The sequence below is a fragment of the Myotis daubentonii genome, chromosome X (assembly GCF_963259705.1).
Source record: "Myotis daubentonii chromosome X, mMyoDau2.1, whole genome shotgun sequence".
NCBI classification, from domain to species: domain Eukaryota; kingdom Metazoa; phylum Chordata; class Mammalia; order Chiroptera; family Vespertilionidae; genus Myotis; species Myotis daubentonii.
This window is the reverse complement of record NC_081861.1, coordinates 87,813,561-87,839,431: the sequence shown is the minus strand read 5'-3', so window position 1 is coordinate 87,839,431 and position 25,871 is coordinate 87,813,561. Positions and strand designations below refer to the sequence as shown.

General features: G+C 42.8%; 1 protein-coding gene across 1 annotated transcript in view; it reads right to left on the bottom strand.

Annotated features, from left to right (window-relative positions):
- Positions 1-24,964, bottom strand: part of ERCC6L (ERCC excision repair 6 like, spindle assembly checkpoint helicase) — a 60,945-nt gene extending 35,981 nt beyond the window's left edge. The window contains exon 1 of the mRNA XM_059678465.1: positions 24,807-24,964. Coding sequence (XP_059534448.1) covers positions 24,807-24,874 — 68 coding nt within the window. The 5' untranslated portion in view covers positions 24,875-24,964. The remainder of the gene's footprint in view (positions 1-24,806) is intronic.
- Between the last annotated feature and the right edge of the window lie 907 nt (positions 24,965-25,871).

Genomic DNA, 25,871 nt, shown 5'->3' with positions numbered 1-25,871 from the left:
CCGCGTAGGGCCAGGTTCAGGAGTCCTGGGCTGGGAGCAATCCTGTGAACACCGGGAACTGGTCCTACGTGCACTGCCGGCTTCGGAGCCCTGGGCTGGGAGCAATCGCGCGAACACTGGGATCTGGTCCTGCTCACACTGCCTGCCCCAGGAGCCCTGGGCTGGGAGCAAACGCGCGAACCCCAGGAACTGATCCTACACGCACTGCCCGCTTCGGAGCCCTGGGATGGGAGCAATCGCGCGAACACCGGGAATTTGTCCCATGTATCACAGGCCCAGGGACCCCGATTCTCTGGGCAGGAGGCAGCACCAAGCACCAGTGACTTGACTGTGTTTCTTATCACCTGTGCCTTAGATCCTGATTCCCTGTGCATTCATACTAAGAGCCAGTGACTCCAATTCCTGGTGCAAGGGCACACAGGGACCCTGATTCTCAAGGCAAGGTCACGTGAAGCAACAGAGACTCTGATACTGGATTCTTGGGAACTCTGACTCCTGGCGCATGCTAGGGGGCTCTGGTTTTCAACACGCTTCAGGTGGGTCTCTGTTTCAGCACGGTGCAGGCAGGGTCCCTGATTCTAAGGGCGCGTACGAAGCCACATTGAGCGCTGACAACACTGACTCTGAGCGAGCCTCGTTCCCACCAACCCACAACAACCACACATCTTAGTGTCAGAGCTCTTCAGTGACACTAGGGTGGCAGGAGGCTCCCACTGCACACGGCCCAGGCCCACGCAACTCGACGTTTGAACCATCGGGAGATAATTAGAATGAAGAGAGGACACAACACCCAGAGGAAAGACAATGAGGAGTTGCCAAGAAAGGAAATTAATGAAGTTGAAGCATGCAACATGACAGAAAAAGAATTCAGAATAATGGTTGTACAATTCATTCACCAGATGGATGAGAAAATCAACAACCTATGTAAGAATCAGGAAGAAATGAAAAGTGATATAGCTACAATCAAAAACACCATGGAAAGTTTCAACAGCAGACTAGAAGAAGCAGAGGACCGAATTAGTGAGTTAGAAGATAAGGCAGAGAAACAAGCTCAATCTGAACAGCAACTGGAGAAAAAAATTAAAAAGCAGGAGGAGACCCTAAGGGAGCTTTGGGACAACATGAAACGAAGTAACATACGCATAATAGGGCTGCAAGAAGGACAAGAAGAGCAGCAAGGATTAGAAAATCTATTTGAAGAAATAATGTCAGAAAACTTCCCAGATATGGGGAAGAAAAAAGTTACACAAGTACAGAGAGTCCCAGGCAAGATGAACCCCAAAAGACCCACAACAACACACGTCATAATAACGATGGCAAATGTACAAGACAAAGAGAGAATCTTAAAGACTACAAGAAAGAAACAGAGAGTTACCTACAAAGGATCCCCCATCAGATTATCAAATGATTTCTCAACAGAAACACATCAGGCAAGAAAAGAATGGACAGAAATTTACATAGTGATGCAAAGCAAAGGACTGAATCCAAGAATACTCTATCCAGCAAGGCTATCATTCAACATTGAAGAGGAAATAAGAACCTTCACAGACAAAAAAAGTCTAAGGGAGTTTATCACCACCAAGCCAGCAATACAAGAAATGCTAAAGGGACTAGTGTAAAAATAAGAACTAACAAGCCCAGAAAGAAAACAGCCACACACACAAAAAAAATAGAAATGGCTACAAACAAGTACCTTTCAATAATAACTTTAAACATAAATGGACTAAATGGTCCAATCAAAAGACATCGAGTGGCTGAATGGATAAAACAACATGACCCATATATTTGCTGTCTACAAGAGACCCACCTCATTAGAAGGGACTCACACAGACTGAAAGTGAAGGGATGGAAAAATATCTTTCAGGCAAATGGAAATGAAAAAAAAGCTGGGGTAGCAATACTTATAACGGACAAAATAGACCTCAAAATGAAGGCCATAACAAGAGATAAGGAAGGCCACTTCATAATACTAAAGGGATCAATACAACAAGAGGATATAACCCTGATAAACATATATGCACCCAATGCAGGAGCACCCAAATACATAAGAAAACTCCTGGAAGATATCAGGGGAGAGATCGACAACAATACAATCATAGTAGGGGACTTTAATACACCACTGACATCACCGGATAAATCCGCTAGACAAAAACTCAGCAAAGAAACAGAAATCCTAAATGACTCACTAGATCAGATGGACTTAACTGACATCTTCAGAACACTTCACCCCAAATCCACAAAATATACATTCTTCTCAAGTGCTCATGGGACATCTTCAAATATAGACCACATATAGGTCACAAACAAAGTCTCCCCAAATTCAAGAAGACTGAAATCATACCAAGCATCTTCTCAGACCACAAGGCCATAATATTAGAAATAAACTACAATAAAAACACCTCAAACACTTGGAAGCTGAATAGCATGTTATAAATATTGATTGGGTTACCAATGAGATCAAAGAAGAAATTAAAAACATCCTGGAAACGAATGACAATGAAAACACAACAATCCAAAACCTTTGGGACGCAATGAAAGCAGTCCTGAGAGGGAAGTTTATAGCTCTACAGGCCTATCTCAACAAACAAGAAAAAATGGTAGTAAATCATCTAAATCTACAGCTCAAAGAATTAGAAAGAGAGCAACAAGAAAAGCCCAGAGTGAGGAGAAGGAAGGAGATAATAAAGATTAGAGCAGAAATAAATGACATAAAGAACAAAAAAAAACTACAGAAAATCAATGAAACAAAGAGCTGGTTCTTTGAAAGGATAAACAAGATTGACAAACCTCTAGCCAGGCTCACCAAGAAGCAAATAGGAAGGGCCCAAATAAACAAAATCAGAAATGATAGAGGCGAAATAACAACAGATCCCACAGAAATACAAATGATTGTCAAAAATACTATGGACAACTCTACTCCAACAAACTAGACAACCTGGAGGAAATGGACATATTCCTAGAAAAATACAACATTCCAAAACTTAATCAGGAAGAATCTAAAAATCTCAATAGGCCAATAACAAGGGAAGAAATTGAAGCAGTCATCAAAAAGCTTCCATCAAACAAAAGCGCAGGACCAGATGGCTTCACAGGGGAGTTTCACCAAACATTCAAGGAAGAACTAAAACCTATCCTCCTCAGACTACTACAAAAAATCAAGAGGAAGGAACACTTCCAACCTCATTCTATGAAGCCAGCATCACCCTAATACCAAAACCAGGTAAAGACAACACAATGAAAGAGAATTACAGGCCAATATCCCTCATGAACATAGATGGCAAAATCCTCAACAAAATCTTAGCAAATCGGATCCAGCAGTACATCAGAAAGATCATACACCATGACCAAGTAGGATTTATCCTAGGGATGCAAGGATGGTACAATATCCGAAAATCAATGAACGTGATACATCACGTAAAGAAATTGAGAGAAAAAAACCACATAGTCATATCAATTGATGCAGAAAAAGCATTTGACAAAATTCAACACCCATTTTTGATAAAAACTCTCAGCAAGGTGGGAATTGAAGGATCATACCTCCACATAATAAAAGCCATATATGACAAACCCACAGCCAACATCATACTCAATGGACAAAAATTAACACCATTTCCCCTAAGAACAGGAACAAGACAGGGATGCCCACTCTCACCACTCCTGTTCGACATAGTACTAGCCATTGCAATTAGACAAGAAGAAGAAATAAAAGGCATCCAAATTGGAAAAGAAGAAGTAAAACTGTCCTTATTTGCAGATGACATGATATTATACTTAAAAAACCCTAAAGACTCCATCAATAAACTATTAGACTTAATAAAAGAATTTGGCAATGTAGCAGGATACAAAATTAACGCCAAGAAATCTATGGCATTTCTATACACCAATAGTGAATTTTCAGAAAGAGAGACTAAAAAAGCAATCCTATTTACCATCGCACCAAAAAAATTAAGCTACCTAGGAATAACCTTAACTAAAGAGGTAAAAGACCTCTACTCAGAAAACTACAGGGCGTTGAAAAAAGACATAGAGGAAGACATAAAGAGATGGAAGAACATACCATGTTCTTGGATTGGTAGAATCAACATCATTAAAATGTCCATACTGCCCAAAGCAATCTATAAATTCAACGCACTTCCCATTAAAATACCAATGGCATATTTCACAGACCTAGAACGAACTCTCCAAAAATTCATCTGGAATAAAAAACGACCCCGAATAGCTGCAATGATCCTGAGAAAGAACAAAGTACGTGGGATCTCAATACCAGATATCAAGCTGTATTACAAAGCCACTGTTCTCAAAACAGCCTGGTACTGGCACAAGAACAGACATATAGATCAATGGAATAGAATAGAGAGCCCAGAAATTACCCCAACCAATATGCTCAATTAATATTCGACAAAGGAGACAAGAGCATACAATGGAGCCAAGATAGTCTCTTCAATAAATGGAGTTGGGAAAATTGGACAGATACATGCAAGAAAATGAAACTAGACCACCAACTTACACCATACACAAAAATAAACTCAAAATGGATAAAGGACCTAAATATACGACGGGAAACCATAAAAATACTAGAAGAATCCAAAGGCAACAAAATCTCAGACACATGCCGAAGCAATTTCTTCACTAATACAGCTCCTAGGGCACTTGAAACTAAAGAAAAAATAAACAAATGGGACTACATCAAAATAAAAAGTTTCTGCACAGCAAAAGAAACCATCAAGAAAACAATAAGAAAGCCCACTACATGGGAGAACATATTTGCCAATGCTATCACTGATAAGGGTTTAACCTCCAACATTCATAGGGAACTCATACAACTTAACAAAAGGAAGATAAACAATCCAATCAAAAAATGGGCAAAGGATCTAAATAGAGACCTTTTAAAAGAGGACATTCAGAAAGCCAAGAGACATATGAAAACATGCTCAAAGTCGCTAATCATCCGAGAGATGCAAATCAAAACAACAATGAGGTACCATCTCACACCTGTCAGAATGGCTATCATCAACAAATCAACAAACGACAAGTGCTGGAGAGGATGTGGAGAAAAAGGAACACTTGTGCACTGCTGGTGGGAATGCAGACTGGTGCAGCCACTATGGAAGACAGTATGGAGCTTCCTCAAAAAACTAAAAATGGAACTCCCATTTGACCCTGTGATCCCACTTCTAGGAATATATCCCAAGAAACCAGAAACACCAATCAGAAAGGATATATGCACCCCTATGTTCATAGCAGCACAATTCACCATAGCTAGGATCTGGAAACAGCCTAAGTGCCCATCTGTTGATGAATGGATTAGAAAACTGTGGTACATCTACATGATGGAATACTATGCTGCTGTAAAAAAGAAGGAACTCTTACCATTTGCAACGGCATGGATGGAACTGGAGAGCATTATGCTAAGTGAAATAAGCCAGTCAATGAAGGAAAAATACCACATGATCTCACTCATTTCTGGATAGTAAAGACCATTATAAACTTATGAACAAAAATAGATACAGAGGCAGAGCTGCCTCGAACAGACTGTCAAACTACAGCAGGAAGGCCAGGGAGGGTGGGAGGGCAGAGAGGGGGTAAGAGATCAACTGAAGGACTTGTATGCATGCATATAAGCATAACCAATGGACACAACACACTGGGGGGTAGGGGAGGCCAGGGGATTGTCAAGGGCGGGGGGAAAAAAAGGAGACATATGTAATACTCTTTGTAATACTTTAAGCAATAAAAAAAAGGGGGAAAAAAAGAAAAAAAATAGATACAGAGGCAGAGCTGCCTCAAACAGACTGTCAAACTACAGCAGGAAGGCCGGGGAGGGTGGGAGGGCAGGAGGGGGGTAGGTAAGAGATCAACCAAAGGACTTGTATGTATGCATATAAGCATAACCAATGGACATAAGACACTGGGGGGTAGGGGAGGCCAGGGGATTGTCAAGGGCAGGGGAAAAAAAAGAGGCATATGTAGTACTCTTTGTAATACTTTAAGCAATAAAAAGAAAGGAAGGAAGGAAGGGAGGGAGGGAGGGAGGGAGGGAGGGAGGGAGGGAGGGAGGGAGAGAGAGAGAGAGAGAGAGAGAGAGAGAGAGAGAGAGAGAGAGAGAAAGAGAAAGAAAGAAAGAAAGAAAGAAAGAAAGAAAGAAAGAAAGAAAGAAAGAAAGAAAGAAAGAAAGAAAGAAAAAAAGAAAGAAAGAGCGAGCCTCTGTGCACAGCTTCGGTGGGGTTGTAAATTGGGTGGGGTGGGGTTGCAGGGAATCACAGGGCAGTGCAAACAGCAATGGTTGCCTGTCGGCTCTGCCCCGATAGGTCCCTGGGTCTCTGTGTCCTGTGGCCCCATGCAGGAACAATGAACGCTGTGAGCACCTCTGAGAGAAAGCCACCCTCATGTTCCAGCCCAATGCCAAACAGTCCAGTTTCTCCCCATATGAGTCTGGGTCCCCAGAGTGTCGCCCAGAACTGGAGTTCAGAGCAGTCTGGAGTTTGTATCTCCCTCCCAATTGAAAAAGACCACAGCATACCCAGTTGCCAGCCCGTTTCCCACGTGCCTCCATACCTCTGTTCTTCCGCACCTCTGCACCTCCTCCCAGTCTAGATGCGCTTTTCTCTTTCCCTCTAGCTGTCAAAGTTCCACTCAGCCAGCCTTCCCGTGGTTCTGGATGATATCCGTTTTGTCTTTTAGTTGTAGTTATGATGTGTTTGTGCGAGGCAGCAAGTTCAGGTATTTACGTATGCAGCCATCTTGGTTCCTCAATATTACTTTCTTTTACAGTAGGTATAGACCTTTCGTACTTGAACCCAAAATCTTCTAGCTCAAGCTTATCTAGTTAACCATCGCATTAGAGTGAGAAACTCTGGGGCTTCAAGCAAGCACTTATTCCAGAATTTGAACAAAGCTAGGATTATTTGGAAAGAAGTCCCAAACCCTCCTTTTTGCCTTCAATTCTCTTTCAGGCCACATCAATGGGGAAGCAAACAAGACCATACATTAAGACAAGAATATAAACCTAAAAAAAGCCCATGATCTAAGTAGTGGTTATAATAATAATTCATTAAATTCAATATTTTATGTTTTATGCACTTTCCTATATATGTCTTATATTTCAGAACAAAAGTTTTAAAGAATATTACTTGCCCACACTAGTGGCCAGAGGATAAGATATATCACCAAAAGAAGGTGGATTTCATATCGTAGTGAGTAGGCAAAAAAAGCAAAAACAAAAAAACACATACACACACAAAAACAAAACACAATAGCAACCAAAATCCCCACACCTAATCATATCAATTGATGGAAAAAAGGCATTTGACAAAGTCCAACACCCTTTTCTGATAAAAACGCTCAGCAAAGTGGGAATAGAGGGATCATCCCTCAACATAATAAAAGCCTTATATGACAAACCTACAGCCAACATCATACTCGACTGGCAAAAACTAAACTCATTTCCCCTAAGAAAGGGAGCAAGACAGGGATGCCCACTCTCACCCCTCCTGTTTGTCATAGTACTGGAAGTGCTAGCCCTAGCGATCAGACAAGAAGAAATAAAAGGCATCCAAATTGTAAAAGAAGAAGTAAAACTGTCCTTATTCGCAGATGACATGATACTACACAAAGAAAACCCCAAAGACTCCATCAAAAAACTACTAGACCTAATAAATGAATTAGGCAATGTAGCAGGATACAAAATTAACATCCAGAAATCTATGGCCTTGTTATATACCAACTAGAGGCCCGGTGCATAAAAATTTGTGCACTCGGGGGAGAGGGGGGGGGTCCCTCAGCCCAGCCTGTGCCCTCTTGCAGTCTGGGACCCCTCGGGAGATAACGACCTGCTGGCTTAGGCCTGCTCCCGGGTGGCAGAGGGCAGGCCCAATCCCTAGGTGCAGTCCCTGGTCGGGCACAGAGCAGGGCCGATTGTGGAGTTGGGGCACCACCCCCTGTCATGCACAGAGCAGGGCGATCGGAAGGTTGTGATGCCACCCTCAGTCACGCTCAGGGTAGGGCCGATTGGGGGATTGGGGCACCGTTCCCTGTCACATTCAAGGCAGGGTCGATGGGGAGGTTGCGGCGCCACCCCGTCACACACAGAGCAGGGCCAATCAGGGGGTTGGGGCACTGCCCCCTGTCACTCACAGAGTAGGGCCCATCAGGGGGGTTGGGGCTCTGTACCTTGTCACGCACACAGCAGGGCCAATCAGGGGCTTGGGGCGCCGCCCTCCATCACCCACAGAGCAGGGCCGATCAGGGGGTTGGGGCGCCGCCACTCTCACACTCAGGGCAGGGCCGATGGGGAGGTTATGGCTCTACCCCGTCACACACAGAGAAGGGCCCGTGTGTGTGTATGGGGGGGTTGGGGAGGGTGAGGCGCCGCACCCTGTCACACACAGAGCAGGGCCGATCAGGGGGTTGGGGCGCCGCACCCTGTCACACACAGAGCCGCAGGGCGATCAGGGGGTTGGGGAGCTCCCCCCTATCAGGCACAGAGCAGGGCTGATCAGGGGGTTGGGGCGCCTTCCCCTGTCACGAACAGAGCAGGGCGGATAGGGAGATTGTGGCCCCGCCCCCTGTCACACACAGAGCCGCAGGGCGATCAGGGGGTTTGGGCGCTGCCCCTTGTCACGCTGATCCCGGTGCTGGGAGGCATATTACCCTTTTACTATATAGGGTTGAGGCCTGGTGCACGGGCGGGGGCCGGCTGGTTTGCCCTGAAGGGTGTCCTGGATCAGGGTGGGGGTCCCCACTGGGCTGCCTGGCCAGTCTGGGTGAGGGGCTGAGGGCTGTTTTCAGGCTGGGGATGACTGAAGCTCCCAACCGCTCCTTTTTTTCTTTTTTCTTTTTTTATTCTGGGCCAGCTTTAGCTTTGAGGCTTGGCTCCAGCTCTTAGGCCTCTGCTGCTGAAAGTAGGTTTCTTGCCTTTGCTTACAATGTTGCGATCCTGCTGGCTGAAGCCTGGCGGACTAAAGCAGGTTTCTGGGGTTTTGTTTAGCTTCTATATTTGTTACATAGTTGCTTAGAGTTGCAGCTCAGAGGCCTGCAGCGGGAGGCGGGGAACGTTGAAGTCCTCCGTCACTGAAGCAAGCAAGCCTCATGTTAGTTTCAAGCTGCCTGGCTGCTGGCCGCCATCTTGACTGGCAGTTAATTTGCATATCGCCCTGATTAGCCAATGGGAAGCGTAGCGGTCATGCACCAATTACCATGTTTCTCTTTTATTAGATAGGATAATGAGCTCACAGAAAGAGAAACTAAAAAAACAATCCCATTTACAATTGCAACAAAAAAATTAAGATACCTAGGAATAAACTTAACTAAGGACGTAAAAGACCTGTACTCGGAAAACTACAGGACATTGAAAAAAATTGATAGAGGGAGACATAAACAGATGAAAGAACATACCATGTTCATGGATTGGTAGAATCAACATCATTAAAATGCCCCTATTACCCAAAGCAATCTACAGATTCAATGCAATCCCCATTAAAATACCAACGGCATATTTCAAAGATCTAGAACAAAGGCACCAAAAATTCATCCAGAATATAAAAAGACCCTGAACAGCCACAGCATTCCTAAGAAAGAAGAACAAAGTTGGAGGGATCACAATATCAGATATCAAGCTATATTACCAAGCTATGGTTCTCAAAACTGCCTGGTACTGGCAGAAGAACAGACATATAGACAAATGGAACAAAACAGAGAACTCAGAAATCGACCCAAGCCATTATGCTCAATTAAAAAAAAAATGAAACTATATCACCAAATTACACCATACACAAAACCAAACTCAAAATGGCTAAAGGGCTTAAATGTAAGACAAGAAACCATAAAAATCCTACAAGACTCCATAGGCAACAAAATAGCAGACATATGTCTTAGCAATATCTTTACCGATACAGCTCCTAGGGAAATTGAGACTAAGGAGAAAAATAAACAAAAAGGACTACATCAAAATAAAAAGCTTCTGCACAGCAAAAGAAACCATCAATAAAACAACAAGAAAGCCCACTGCATGGAAGAACATATTTGCCAATGCTATTTCAGATAAGGGTTTAATCTCCAATATTTACAGAGAACTCATACAACTTAACAAAAGGAAGATAAATGATACAATCAAAAACTGGGCAAAGGATCTAAGTAGACACTTTTCAAAAGAGGACATACAGAAGGCCCAGAGACATATGAAAACATGCTCAAAGTCACTAATCATCACAGAGATGCAAATCAAAACCACAATGAGATACCATCTCCCACCTGTCAGAATGGCTATCAGCAACAAATCAACAAACAACAAGTGCTGGCCAGGATGCAGAGAAAAAGGAACCCTCCTGCACTGCTGGTGGGAATGCAGACTGGTGCAGCCACTGTGGAAGACAGTATGGAGTTTCCTCAAAAAACTAAAAATGTGTGTGTGTGGTGGGGGGGTTGTTGTTTGTTGTTGTTTTTTAAAGATGGCGGCTGGCAGGACAGAGCTGAGGGATAGGAAACGAGTGAGTGAGGGGATGAAAGGAGAGTGTGTGGATGTGTGTGGTGTGTGTGTGTGTGAGAGAGACAGTTAAATTTGGCAGGAGCAGCAGAGGCTGGCAGACCAGGCTCTCTGGGACAAGGAGAGACTACCACCACTGCAGGCACTCCCCAGTCTGCCGGACTCGGGCACGGAGCCCAAGCCATCTTAAAGAGGAGAGCGACCTCTTCTAGAAACTCATCAGCACCACCACCCAGACAAGCCTTGGACACTGCCCGGAACCCGGCCACCACTCCAGCCAAAATCCTCTTGCCACACCCACAGACTCCCAGACCCTGGGATCTCCACCTCCATAGGAGCACCGCGCCAGCAGCAGTAAGTGCAGCCTCCCCCCCACCCCCACCCCTGCCCCCAGCTGCAGACCTCCAACATCACATTCGCGAGTCTCCAGTGCATAGGTCTCCGAGGCACACCACTCTATAGACTTCTCTTAGAAGTCACTGTGAGCCCCAACTGGGTGTGATTTTGTACAGACATAGGCGCACTGCCCCCCAGTAGAAACTCTGAATTCCCTCTGCCTGAATAACTTCCCACACACCCCCACCTGCACAACTTTAGCACCAGGGCCCCACAGAGAGCGTCAGAGCTCAGCGCCGGCACTACCACATTTGCTTATTCCTCCTGAGCCCATCTATCCACAGGGCACTTTGGGAAGCCGTAGTGAGCCTCTGCTGGGTCTGATCTTGGACAAATAGGGACGCACTACCCTGGGCAGTAGAAATTCTGAATTCACCCATCCGGGATACCTGCCCAAAGACGCCTCGATTAAGCATGCCAGGGCCCTTCAAAGTGCTTCAGTGCGCCTGTGCTACCAAACTCATTGTGGGTGCTCCTGTGTGCCACCACTGGGAACGCGCGCCTATCCACCTCAGGTAAATCAGCAAAATCTGAGTTTCCCCACCCCACAGCTGCAGAACTCTGGACACTACAGTTGCATGCTTTTCTAGCGAGCAGGTCTCCCAAGACCACTGCTGCACAGGCAACCCTGGGGCCCCGCTGCGAGCCCTGCTGGTCGCGTACTTAAACAAACAGGGGTGCACTGCTGGGCTGTAGAAAAGCAGAATTCCCTTTTCTGGGATACCTGCCCACAGACACTGCAATCCAGTGGCTTCAGTGCCAGGGCCCTTCAGAGTTTGTCAGTACACCCTGCTGGCAAACACACCACAGGTGCCTCTGTGAACTGCCACGGGGATCATGTGTATCCAACCACAGAGGCAGCAGCAAAAGCTGAGTCTACCCACCCCACAACTACAAAACTCTGGACACCACAGTCACACCTTTCCAGAACGCAGGCTTCCTGAGCACCACCACCCCAACAGACGGTTCCTGGGTGCCACTGTGAGTCCCCACTGGGCACGCGTGATTTCAACCAAGGGCACAAGAGAGCAAAAATTGGGACACCCCCTACACAGCTGCTGACTTCTAGACACCTCAGCTGCACCTTTCCAGCTCTCAGGCCTACATCAAGAGAACCCAAATAGCTCAAGTAGGGAGCTACACTACACTACCAAACCCAAGAAACCTGAGAGGTCACACCAGTAGCACCATACCCTAAAGAAACTGGGTAGCAAAGCAATCGGAGCTACAATTAAAACATTACAGCAAAACATGGGAAGACAAAAAAGCAATCCACAAAGGAAAGAAAAAGAGGAATCACCAGAAAGGGAGTTAAATGAAACTGAGGCTACTAACTTATCAGAGAAAGAATTCAGAGTAATGATTATAAGGATGTTCAAACGGCTGGATGACAAATACACAAAACTCAATGAGAATTATAAGGAGCTGAATGAGAATGTCACCAACATGAAAAGGAACCAAGAGGAAATGAAGAACAACATAGCTGCAATAAAGAACACAATGGAAGGCTTAAACAGCAGACAAGAGAGGCTGAGGACCGCATCAGCGAGTTAGAAGACAAGGTAGGAAAAAAAGTACAAACACAGGAGCAACTGGAGAAAAAAAAAAACTTAAAAAGCAAGAGGAGAGCCTAAGGGAGCTTTGGGACAACGCAAAACGAAACAACATTCGCTTAATAGGGTTACCAGATGGAGCGGAGGAGAAGCAAGGAATAGAAAACCTGTTTGAAGAAATAATGACAGAAAACTTCCCTGATACTGGCAAGAAAAAAACTACACAAGTCCAAGAAATACATAGAGTGCCAAACAAGAGGAACCCCAAAACACCAACACCAAGACACACCATAATTAAATTGGTAAACACCAATGACAAAGTAAAAATCTTAAATGCTGCCAGAGAGACAGAAAGTTACCTACAAGGGATTTCCTATTAGAATATCAGCTGACTTCTCAACAGAAACACAGCAGACAAGAAGGGAATGGAATGAAAAATACAAAGTGATGCAAAGCAAGGTAATGAATCCAAGAATACTATACCCAGCAAGACTATCATTCAAAATTGAAGGTGGAATCAGGAGCTTCACAGACAAAGAAGGGCTAAGAGAGTTTATTACCACCAAACCACCAATGCAAGAAATGCTAAAGGGACTGCTGTAAAAAGAAGAAACAGAAAGACAAGAAGAAACACAAACATTAAGAACAAAAATGGCCACAAACAAGTACTTTTCAATAATAACATTAAATGTAAATGGATTAAATGCTCCAACGAAAAGACACAGGGTAGCTGAATGGATAAGAAAACATGACCCATATATTTGCTGTCTGCAAGAGACGCACCTCAGAACAAAGGATTCACACAGACTGAGAGTGAAGGGATGGAAAAAAAATTTTCAGGCAGATGGAAATGATAAAAAAGCTGGGATTGCGATGCTTATATCTGACAAAATAGACCTCAAAGTAAAGGCCATAACAAGAGATAAGGAAGGCCACTACATAATACTAAAGGGAGCAATTCAACAAGAAGATATAACTCTGGTAGAGACAGAATTCAGAAGACAGAACCTACGCGGAACCTGGAGATGGAGGAGCTTCGATGGAGAGAACATGGCAAAAGATCCTGGACTGAACCTGACTACAGAAATTGGCAAGAGAACCTGACTAGAACCTGGTGACTGAACCTGGCTGGAGAACCTGTACAGAACCTGGCTGGAGATCCTAAGCAGAACCTCTCTGGAGATCGAGACCAGAACTTGGCTGGAGATCCTGGCTAGGCTGCTGATCAACTGAACACTGTCTCCGTGTCCTTCCTTCTTCGACGACTCCGTCGACGCCTTTGGGAACCCCTGTACCTGCTGGGGTTGGACCCCGGCACATGTGAGAAGGGATTATTGTAGATTTATTTAGTTGGGGCAGCAGACAAGCCATTGCATACTGAGCTAGACACTTAGCATAAGGACAAGGAGAAGTCCAAATGGGGATTTTTTTCTCAACACTTTCTCATACTGGCAAGGAAAAAAGAAGCTGATGTTTAATGTAGGTTTGGATTGGGGGTGTGGGATGGATGGTGGTGGTCGCAGTCATGAGGAAGAGGGTGCTGTGTTGGTGCTCGCAGTGTATAACAATGAATTTGATTTCCTTTATACATAGCAGACTATTGAATACTGTTAAACTATTGAAAGGATGGTCAGCTCAAGATCTGAATTTTTATGGCACAACTGGTACAGTTTTTCCTTTAACAACTTGGTCTAGAACAGCATTGCTGGATATTGGAGATATTAGAGAAGTGAGGTTTCACTTGGTTTCACTGATGATTCACTTCATGTTACCTTTGCCCCATACATAAGTAAGATATTAGTAATAAGGGAAATTGGGTATTGTGTACATGGTTATTATCTTCACAATTTTTCTGTAAATCCGGAACTATTCTAAAATAAAACATCCAGTAAAACAGCACTCAAAAAAAAAAAAAGAAGAAGATATAACTCTGGTAAACATATATGCACCCAATACAGGAGCACTCAAATACATAAAACAACTTCTGGAAGATATCAAGGGAGAGATCGATAGCAATATAGTCATAGTAGGGGACTTTAATGCCCCACTGACACCACTGGATAAATCCCCTAAACAAAAAATCAGCAAAGAAACAGCAATCCTAAATGACTCACTAGATCAGATGGACTTAATTGACATCTTCAGAATATTTCACCCCAAAGCTACAAAATATAGATTCTTCTCCAATGCACATGGGACATTTTCAAAGATAGACCATATATTAGGGCACAGGCAAAGTCTCTTCAAATTCAAAAGAATATAAATCATAACAAGCATCTTCTCAGATCGCAATGGCATAAAATTAGAAATCAACTACAATAAAAACATTGAAAAAAAATCAAACACTTGGAGGCTAAATAGCATGCTATTAAGCAATGACTGGGTTACCAGAGAGATCAAAGAAGAAATAAAAAGCATCCTGGAAACAAATGACAATGAAAACACAACAATCCAAAATCTATGGGACACAATGAAAGCAGCCCTGAGAGGGAAGTTCATAGCTCTACAGGCCTACCTCAAAAAAAAAAAAAAAAAAAAAAAAAAAAAAAAAAAAACAAGAAAAACTAGCAATACATACTCTGGTTTCTCTTCAGATCGTATAAATCTTTCGCCTTTTACTAAAAACTAGCAATAAATGATATAACCCTACAACTCAAGGAGTTAGAAAGAGAGCAACAAGAAAAGCCCACAGTGTCCAGAAGGAAGGAAATAATAAAGATCAGAGCAGAAATAAACAACAGAGACAAAAAAAAAAAAAAAACAATACAAAAGATCAATGAAACCAAGAGCTGGTTCTTTGAAAGGATTAACAAGATTGATGAACCTCTCACCAGGCTCACCAAGAAACAAAGAGAGAGGACCCAAAAAAACAAAATCAGAAATGAAAGAGGTGAAGTAACAACTGACCCTACTGATATACAAAGGATAGTCAAAAAATACTACGAACAACTCTACCTCAACAAACTGGACAACCTCAATGAAATGGACACATTCCTAGAAAAATACAAGCTTCCAAAACTCAATCGGGAAGAATCAAAAAACCAGAATAGGCCAATAAGTACTGGTGAAATTGAAACAGTAATCAAAAAGCTTCCAGCAAACAAAAGCCCTGGACCAGATGGCTTCACAGGGGTGTTTTACCGAACATTCAAAGAACTAACACCACTCCTTCTCAGACTATTCCAAAAAATTCAAGAGGAAGGAACACTTCCAAGCTCTTTCTATGAAGCCACCATTACTCTAATCCCAAAACCAGATAAAGACACCACAAAGAAAGAGAATTACAGGCCAATATCCCTGATGAACATAGATGCTAAAATCCTCAACAAAATTCTAGCAAACCGGATACAGCATTACATTAGAAAGATCATACACCATGACCAAGTGGGATTCATTCCAGGAATGCAAGGCTGGTACAATATCTGCAAATCAATAAACGTGATACATCACATAAACAAATTGAGAGACAAAAATCACATAATCATATCAATTGATGCAGAAAAGGCATTTTACAAAGTCCAACACCCTTTTCTGATAAAAACGCTCAGCAAAGTGGGAATAGAGGGATCATCCCTCAACATAATAAAAGCTTTATATGACAAACCTACAACCAACATCATACTCAATGGGCAAAAACTAAAACCATTTCCCTTAAGAACAGGAACAAGACACGGATGCCCGCTTTCACCACTCCTGTTCAACATAATACTGGAAATGCTAGCCAAAGCAATCAGAGAAGAAGAAGAAATAAAAGGCATCCAAATTGGAGAAGAAGAAGTAAAATTGTCATTATTCGCAGATGACATGTACTGTACTTAGGAAACCCTAATGATTCCATCAAAAAATTATTAGACCTAATAAATGAATCTGGCAATGTAGCAGGATACAAAATTAATGCCAAGAAATCTATGGCATTTCTATACATCAAAAATGAACTTATAGAAAAAGAGACTAAAAAAGCAATCCCATTTACCATTGCACCAAAAAAATTAAGATACCTAGGAATAATCTTAACCAAGCAGGTAAAAGACCTATACACAGAAAACTACAGGACACTGAAAAAGGATATAGAGGAAGACATAAACAAATGGAAGAGCATACCATGTTCATGGATTGGTAGAATCAACATCATCAAAATGTCCATACTACCCAAAGCCATCTATAGATTCAATGCACTCCCCATTAAAATACCAATGGCATATTTCACAGACCTAGAACAAACTTTCCAAAAATGCATCTGGAATAAAAAAAAGACCCCGAATAGCTGTAGCAATCCTGAGAAAGAAGAACAAAGTAGGTGGGATCTCCATACCAGAGATCAAGCTGTATTACAAAGCCACTGTTCTCAAAACAGCCTGGTACTGGCACAAGAACAGACATATAGATCAATGGAATAAAATAGAGAACGCAGAAATAAACACAAGCCACTATGCTCAATTAATATTTGACAAAAGAGGCATGAACATACAATGGAGTCAAGACAGCCTCTTCAATAAATGGTGTTGGGAAAATTGGACAGATACATGCAAAAAAGTGAAACTAGACCACCAACTTACACCATATACAAAAATAAACTCAAAATGGATAAAGGACTTAAACAAAAGATGGGAAATCATAAAAATACTAGAGGAGTCCACAGGCAGCAAAATCTCAGACATATGCCGAAGCAATTTCTTCACTGTTACTGCTCCTAGGGCAATGGAAACTAAAGAGAAAATAAACAAATGGGACTACATCAAAATAAAAATCTTTTCACAGCAAAAGAAACCATCAACAAAACAACAAGAAAGTCCACTGCATGGGAGAACATATTTGCCAATGTTATCACTGATAAGGGTTTAATCTCCAACATTTACAGGGTACTCATACAAGTTAACAAAAGGAAGTAAACAACCCAATCAAAAAATGGGCAATGAACCTAAATAGATACTTTTGAAAATACATCCTGCATATCAGATATTTTCATTGCAAATTTACAGTTATGAAGTAGCAACGAAAATAATTTTATGGTTGGGGGTCACCACAACATGAGGAACTGGATTAAAGGGGCGCGGCTTTAGGAAGGTTGAGAACTACTACTATGGAGTTTCCTCAGAAAACTAAAAATGGAACTCCCATTTGACCCAGTGATCCCACTTCTAGGAATATATGCCAAGAAACTAGAAACACAAATTAGAAAGGATATATGCACCCCTATGTTCATAGCAGCACAATTCAGCATAGCTAAGATTTGGAAACAGCCTAAGTGTCCATCAGTAGATGAGTGGATTAAAGAACTGTGGTACATCTACACAATGGAATACTATGCTGTGGTAAAAAAGAAGTTCTTACCATTTGCAACAGCATGGATGGAACTGGAAAGCATTATGCTAAGTGAAATAAGCCAGTCAGAGAAAGATAAATACCATATGATCTCACTCATTTATGGAATATAATGAACAACATAAACTGATAAACAAAAACAGATCCAGAGACAGAGAAGCATCGATAGAGCATCAAACCTCAGAGGAAAGGTAGGGGAGAGTGGGGGTAAGGGGGAGAGATCAACCAAAGTACTTATATGCAAGCATATAGGCCTAACCAATGGACACAGAAACAGGGGGGTGAGGGCATGAGTGGAGAGGATAGGGGGTAATGTGGGGATAAGGACACATATGTAATAACTTAATAAATAAATTTTTAAAAAAACAAAATGAAAATGCGTTATCATCTCCCACCTGTCAGAATGGCTATCATCAACAAATCAACAAACGACAAGTGCGGTCTAGGATGTGGAGAAAAAGGAACCCTAGTGCACTGCTGGTGGGAATGCAGACTGGTGCAGCTACTGTGGAGAAAATTATGGAGCACCGGTTCTCAACATGTGGGTCGCAACCCCTTTGGGGGTCAAATGACCCTTTCACAGGGGTCACCTAAGACCATCGGAAAACACATATATAATTACATATTTTTTGTGATTAATCACTATGCTTTAATTATGTTCAATTTGTAAGAATGAAAATACATCCTGCATATCAGATATTTACATTGCGATTCATAACAATAGCAAAATTACAATTATGAAGTAGCAACAAAAATAATTTTATGGTTGCGGTCACCACAACATGAGGAACTGGATTAAAGGGTCGTGGCATTAGGAAGGTTGAGAACCACTGCTATGGAGTTTCCTCAGAAAACTAAAAATGGAACTCCCATTTGACCCAGTGATCCCACTTCTAGGAATATATGCCAAGAAACTAGAAACACCAATTAGAAAGGATATATGCACCCCTATGTTCATAGCAGCACAATTCACCATAGCTAAGATTTGGAAACAGCCTAAGTGTCCATCAGCAGATGAGTGGATTAAAGAACTGTGGTACATCTACACAATGAAATACTACGCTGCGGTAAAAAAGAAGGAGGTCTTACCATTTGGAACTGGAGAGCATTATACTAAGAGAAATAACCCAATTAGAGAAAGATAAATATCACATGACCTCACTCATATGTGGGATATAATGGTTAACATAATTTGATGAACAAGAATAGATCCAGAGACAAATGGCAGGAGGGGATGTTAGAGAGCAACCAAAGGACTTGTATGCATGCATATTAGTAAAACCAATGGACAGACACTAGGTCAGTGGTGGCTTGCCGGGGGTGGGAATGGTTGGAGGGGTGGGGTCAATCAGGGAAAAAGGAGACATATGTAAAATTTTAGACAAAAAAAAAAGGGTAAGAGGCTTAAGAAATATAATCAAATGCTGCATATGGACCTTCTTTGGATTCTGATTCAAACAAACCAATTATAAAAGACTTAAAAGCATTTCAAAAATCCTATGTAATGAAGAGTTAATATGCAAATTGACCCTCACACCATAATGCCGTCACAAGATGGCGGCACGCACAGTGCGGGGTGGGGCAGCAGGAGCAGGGCCAGCGGCTGCTCTACACGCTTCCACTGAGGTTTCTGGGTTTCCACGGGGGTGCGGGGATGCTGACGGCCTCTCCACATGGCCTGGAGGCAGGGACTCGGAGCTGTCCCGCCGCACACTGGCCATGCAGGGCGGGACTCCGGGCAGTCCCATGGTGTGGGGGGGGAGGGGCGGGTCTCATTAGATTTTGTGGGACGGGTCACTAGTTGAAACATAAATTGTGGCCAAACCGGTTTGGCTCAGTGGATAGAGCGTCGGCCTGCGGACTCAGGGGTCCTGGGTTCGATTCCAGTCAAGGGCTTGTACCTTGGTTGTGGGCACATCCCCAGTAGGGGGCGTGCAGGAGGCAGCTGATCGATCTCTCTCATCAATGTTTCTAACTCTCAATCCCTCTCCCTTCTTCTCTGTAAAAAAATCAATAAAATATATTTTTTTAAAAAAATTGTGTATTAGCTGATATCAAATAATTAGTTTGTTAGGTGTAATATGGTATGATGGTTTTTAAAATTACGTTCTTTTTCAGAGATGCATACTAAATATTTGAAAATGAAATGCCACGATGCCTGAGAATTTAACTTAAAGTACATTAGAAGGAAAATGCGATTGAGGGCATGAGGAAGAATCAGCAGAATCTGAGAAGCAGCAACCAGTGAGGTAGGAAGAAAATCAGAAGAATGAGGGGTCCTAGAAGCCAAATGAATCAAGTGTTTCATGGAGAAATGATAAACTCTGTCAAATACTGCTGGTAGGTCAAAGAGGATGAGGATTAAAAATTGCCCATTATTTACTTATATGAAAGTGATTGGTGACCTTGACAAAAGCAGTCTGAATAAAGTAATAAGAGATGTGGGTGATAGGAAAACAGAGAAAAAGAGCAGATGGGTGACAGAAGAGAGAGTGGACAACAATCAAGTGGGTGACAGAGAGAGAGGATGACACAAACAGTGAGTGACAGAGAAAAAAGGTGGGCAACATAGGAAAGAATGTGGGTGACAGAGATAGAGGATGGGTGACTGCCAGTCATCATTTATTGCCTCTCAGTTCCAAATTCACTCCTCAGTACCTGTTCTGTGATAATGGACAGAATTCCTTTAAGCATCTCTCCTTTACAGCCAGGACAATGTTAAGTTTTCCCAGTAGAGGGCGCCTGAGGGACACTGCAGGAGAAACGAACTCTCCTGAAGTTGCCAGCTGCTGCAGAACAGATCAGCCACACACTAACAACATCCAGTCCCTCAATGACCTTGAAGCATCCACCTTGCCAAGAAATGATTTTCTTGCAGCCCTCTCTGAATGAAAACTAGTTCCCTCAGCAGCTCACCTATGCTCCAAGCCCCACCCCTTTCGCTTGTCTAAGCCAGTGGTCGGCAAACTCATTAGTCAACAGAGCCAAATATCAATAGTACAACGACTGAAATTTCTTTTGAGAGCCAAAATTTTTTAAACTTAAACTACATAGGTAGGTACATTGTTATTCACTTAATTAGGGTACTCCTAAGGCTTAGGAAGAGCCACACTCAAGGGGCCAAAGAGCCGCAGTTTGCCGACCACGGCTCTCGGGTACCATAATAGAGTGTCCTTATTTCGTATAGCCCATTCATTTCATAGTTTAATAATTATTTATATTAAAATCCATGCTTTAACATACTGTATGACTTCTATTCTTGATTGGACCCAGAAAGATACAGTGACAGAGAAAAAAGGTAAGTGACAGAATGAGAGAGTGACAGAAAAAAGTAGGTGACAGGGAAAGAGTAGATAACAGAGAGAATGGGTCATAGAGAAACAGAGCTAGAGAGTGGGTAATAGAGATCATGGGTGACAGAGAAAGGGAGAAGGGGTAACAGAGGTACAGAGTGGGGAGGATGACAGAGAAAAAGAGGGTGGGTTGACAGAAACAGTAAGTGTGAGCAGGTAGATGACAGTGTGGAACAGGTGGGTGACAGAAAGAGAGAGGGGTGAGCAACATAGAGAAGGGGGTAGTGGGTGACAGAGCAAGACAATGAGAGCGCGAGAATGAGTGCCAGAGAGAGACAACGGGTGACAGAGGTGGGTGACACAGAGGGAGAGATAATGGGTGACAGAAAGACAAAGAGACAGAAGCGGGGAGAAGAGAGAAAGAATGCCAGAAAATGAAGGGGCAAGGGTGAGGGGAGCAACAGAGAATGGAAGCATGGGGGTACAGAGAGCACAAACAGACAGTGGGCATCAGAGTGAGAGGGTGGGTAATAGAGGAGCTACTGGGCTGACATCACCAAGGGAGAGCAGGACTGACACAGAGAATGTGTGACAGTTATCATATGTGACAGAAAATGAAGGTGTGAAAAAAGAAAGGTGTGCAGAGAGTGTGTGACAGCAAGTTTCAAAGTTTTCTTTCATCTTTTAGGCAGGGGAGGAAGAGACAGGGAAGGAGAGGGACAGAAAAGGGAGGGAGAGGAGGAGGGAGAAATAGTGACAGAGAAATTGTGTGAGAATAGGATTATGCCAATGAGCAGAATTATGAGTAAGAGAGAAGGTAAAGAAGGCTGTGTGTGGGATTTGGGAGAGGATGGAAAACACTGAGAAAGATTAGGAGTAAAACAAGAATTATAAGACTTGAGGGGTCACGAGAGATGGGATGTCTTGAGAGACAAGGAAACTGTGAAAGAAAGGTATGGATTGTGACAGCAGAAAATGACTGTGAGATAAGGGGGTGACTATTGAGGGGAGTAGGAGAGAGACAATTTGAGAATGTTCTGAAGAAAGCACTTAGGAGCAAGTGAGAAACAGGTGCCAGCTTGAGAGACAGTGTTAAGGAACCAGTGCACAGGGCAAGCTGAGAGGCCCACTTGCTTGCTCACAGAAAGGAGGGAAGGAGACTAAATACCTTAAGCCTCACCACCATTTTCCAGATGAGAAAATTGAGGGTCAGAAAAGTCAAGTGACTTGTTTGAGGTCTCCCAGCTAGCAGGTGACAAAGCCATAATGTGAAACCCAAATGACCCAACTCTAAAGCCAGCACTCGCACTGGCTGGTTTTGCTCAGTGGTTAGCATCAGTCCGCGGGCCTAAGGGTTGAGGGTTCGATTCCCCATCAAGAGTCAAGGGGACTACCTTGGTTGCTAGTTCCCCAACCCCAGTAGGGGTACATGCGGGAGGGCAACCAATCTATGTGTCTCTTTCACACCCATGTTTCTCTCTCTCCTCCCCCTCCTCCCTCCCTTCCACTCCCTCTGGAAATCAATGGAAATAAATAAATAAATAAATAAATAAATAAATAAAGCCATCACTTTACCACACCACACTGCCTCCCTCTGTTCCCAAGTCTTCCTTAAGGAAGTCATGTAACTTAGTCCAAAAATGTACTTTTACTCCTCTGTAAGGTCTTTTGGCTTTTAACAGCTTTAAAACATTGTTTTTCTGAAAAGGGAGACAGAACTGTTCACTGGCCCAATTTATTTCTTTGGACTCCATCAAAATATAAAACTTCTTTAAAAAGTCCTCATAGACACAGACAACCGTGTGGTGATTACCAGAGGGAAAGCGGGGTGGGGTTGGTACCAGAATAAGATAAAGCGGGGATAAATGGTGATGGAAGGAGACTTTACTTGGGGTGGTGAACATATAATACAATATATAGATGATTAGCATAGAACTGTACACCTGAAACCTATATAATTTTATTAACCAATGTCATCCCAATAAGTTCAATAAAAAAGTATATTGAAAAAAATTAAATTAAAATTAGACTAAATTTAAAAAAATAAAACTGTACATCAAAGGACACAATCAACAGAATGAAACGGCAACCTATAAAATGGGAGAAAATATCTGCAAATTATATATCAGATAAGGGGTTAATATCCAGGATATATAAAGAACTACAACTCAACAACAACAACAAAAGCTACCCAACTAAAAAAGGACTTGAATAGACATTTCTCCAAAGAAAACATACAGATGACCAACAGGTATATCAAAAGATTCTCAACATCAGTAATCACTAGAGAAATGCAAATCAAAACCAGAATGAGATACTACTTCACTATCATTAAGATGGCTACTAACAAGAACAAAACAGAAAATAAGTGTTAGCTAGGATGTGGAGAAACTGGAACCCTTGTGCGCTGTTGGTGGGAATGTAAAATGATGTAGCTACTCTAGAGGACAGTATGGCAATTCCCCAAGAAATTAAAAGTAGAACTGCTATACGATCCAGCAATCCCACCTTGGATATATATCCAAAAGAATGGAAAGTAGGATCTTGAAGAGATATTTGCAAACCCATGTTTACAGCAGCACTATCACAATAGTTAAGAGATGGAAGTAACCCAAGTGCCCATCAATAGATAAAGAAAATGTGAATAATGCAGACAATGGAATATTATTGCATGTTAAAAAGGAAGGAAATCCTGTCACACAACACTACATGGATCAGTGGTTCTCAACCTTCCTAATGCCGCGACCCTTTAATACAGTTCCTCATATTGTGGTGACCCCCAATTTCATTGTTACAAATTGAACATAATTAAAGCATAGTGATTAATCACCAAAACAATATGTAATTATATATGTGTTTTCCGATGGTTGAGAACCGCTGACATGGATGAACCTTGATTGAGGACATCATACTATGTAAAATAAGCCAATCACAGAAAGACAAATACTGTATGATTCCTCTTATGTGAAGTGCCTAGAGGAGTCAGATTCACAGAGACAGAAAGTAGAATGATGGTTGCCAGGAGCTGGGGAAGTGGAGAATGAGAAGCTGGTGTTTAATAAGTACAGAGTTTTAGTTTTACAAGATAAAAAGAGTTCCGGAGATGGATGTTGGTGATGGTTGAACAACAATTAATATATTTAATACCACTAAAGAATGGTTAAGACAAATTAGGTTAATACAAATTTTATGTTGTGTGTATTTTACCACAATTTAAAAATACTTTAAATGCTTCCTCCCACATCACCAAGCCCTTCTCCACCTTCAGCCATCTGCTGAATGTTTCCTCATTTTTCAACACAAATGTCTCTTCCTTTTATGAGGTCTTCCTAGGCTCACCGACCCTGTAGTTGGCCATTCCCTCCTTGAATGCCCATACTATGCCTTACACATTCTACCTCTTACAGCACTTATTAAACATTATAAATTTACCTATCCCTTTCCACTATTCGATTATAAGCAATTTGGAAAGGAGGCCAATATTTTAGGCCTGGGGCTTGGTAAGCTGGAAAGACTCAAGGAAAGCTGCTTGATCAATTGAAATTCTGGCTCTTAAGAAGTTCATAAAAGTGAGTCATTTGATTCTCAAAGGGGGCATTGGGGAGCTCCCGGGCTTTGGAAAGCTCCCGCGCCCTAATCGCAAAAGGCTCCGCCTCAGCAGTTTTAGGCCCCTGGGAGGGTCAGAGGGCCCTCCCCCCGACTCCTCACCCCCACTCCCGGCCAGAACCTGCGAGCTAGACCCGCCCAGCGGCCCAGACATACCTCAGGTAAAGAGCAGCCAGCTCTGGGCTTAAAGCCTCGGCGTCTACAAACCCTTGGGACGCCTCCATGACCGTCACTTTGGGTCCTAGTTATCTCCGCCAGGGATTGAATTTCTCGCGCTCCCGCCCTGCGCATGCGCTGTGCACGTGGAAGGGCGGGGCGAGGAGCAAGGCCAACCATTGGCCACCGAGCTGGTCAATCCCCCCAAGTTCCGGCATCAGCACCTGAGTCCAGCCCACAAAAGTCGCGCGCCTGCGCCTAGGCTTGCTGGAGCTAAGAGGCGGTCCGCCCCCTCCTCCCCCCCGGGCAGCGCGGGGTGGGCGTGTCCTCTTTTTTTTTCTACCATTTTCAGTCCAATCCAAACCCTGCTGAGGCTAATCGTCAGTTTGCGTGTACGTGTGCGTGTGCTATCCTCGCGAGTGGAGTAGACTGCATGAGGTGATGTCAGTCATAGCCACTAGAGACCTCCTCCCCAGCCTGCGACCCAAATATCATTCCTTCCACTGCCTGGCGCTGGAGCATGCTTTGAATTCAAACACCCAAGGAGGCATAATCCCATGAGTCACACTGAAGAAGGGTTTCAAGAACGGAGCCAAAGCCCTTATTTAAGAAATAAGTAATACTGTCCTTATGGTCACCATTTCTTCAGAAGCTCTAACTGAGATGCATATTTTCAAAGGCAGAGCTTAGGGCTTCCAGAAACATGGTGATTGAGTTAATGGCTTGTTTTGGCGATGTAAATAGGTTATGAGACAACAAAAAATGCCCTTGCTCATAAACTGGTAAGAACATGGACATAATGATTCCTCGAGGCACAATTAACATTCAGTATTTGAAAACTCACCTATTGGCCCAGTCATATGTCTACTATATGTTAAGGGAATTTTAGCTTTTTGTAGATTTCATAGACCATTAGGCGTTTGTTTATTTTTAAGGTTTTTTTCTTTCTTTCTTGTTTTCCTAATCCTCACCAGAGGATATTTTCCCATTGATTTTTAAAGAAATTGGGAGGGAAGGGGAGACACACAGAGAGAGAACCATTGATGTGAGAGAGACATCGATTGG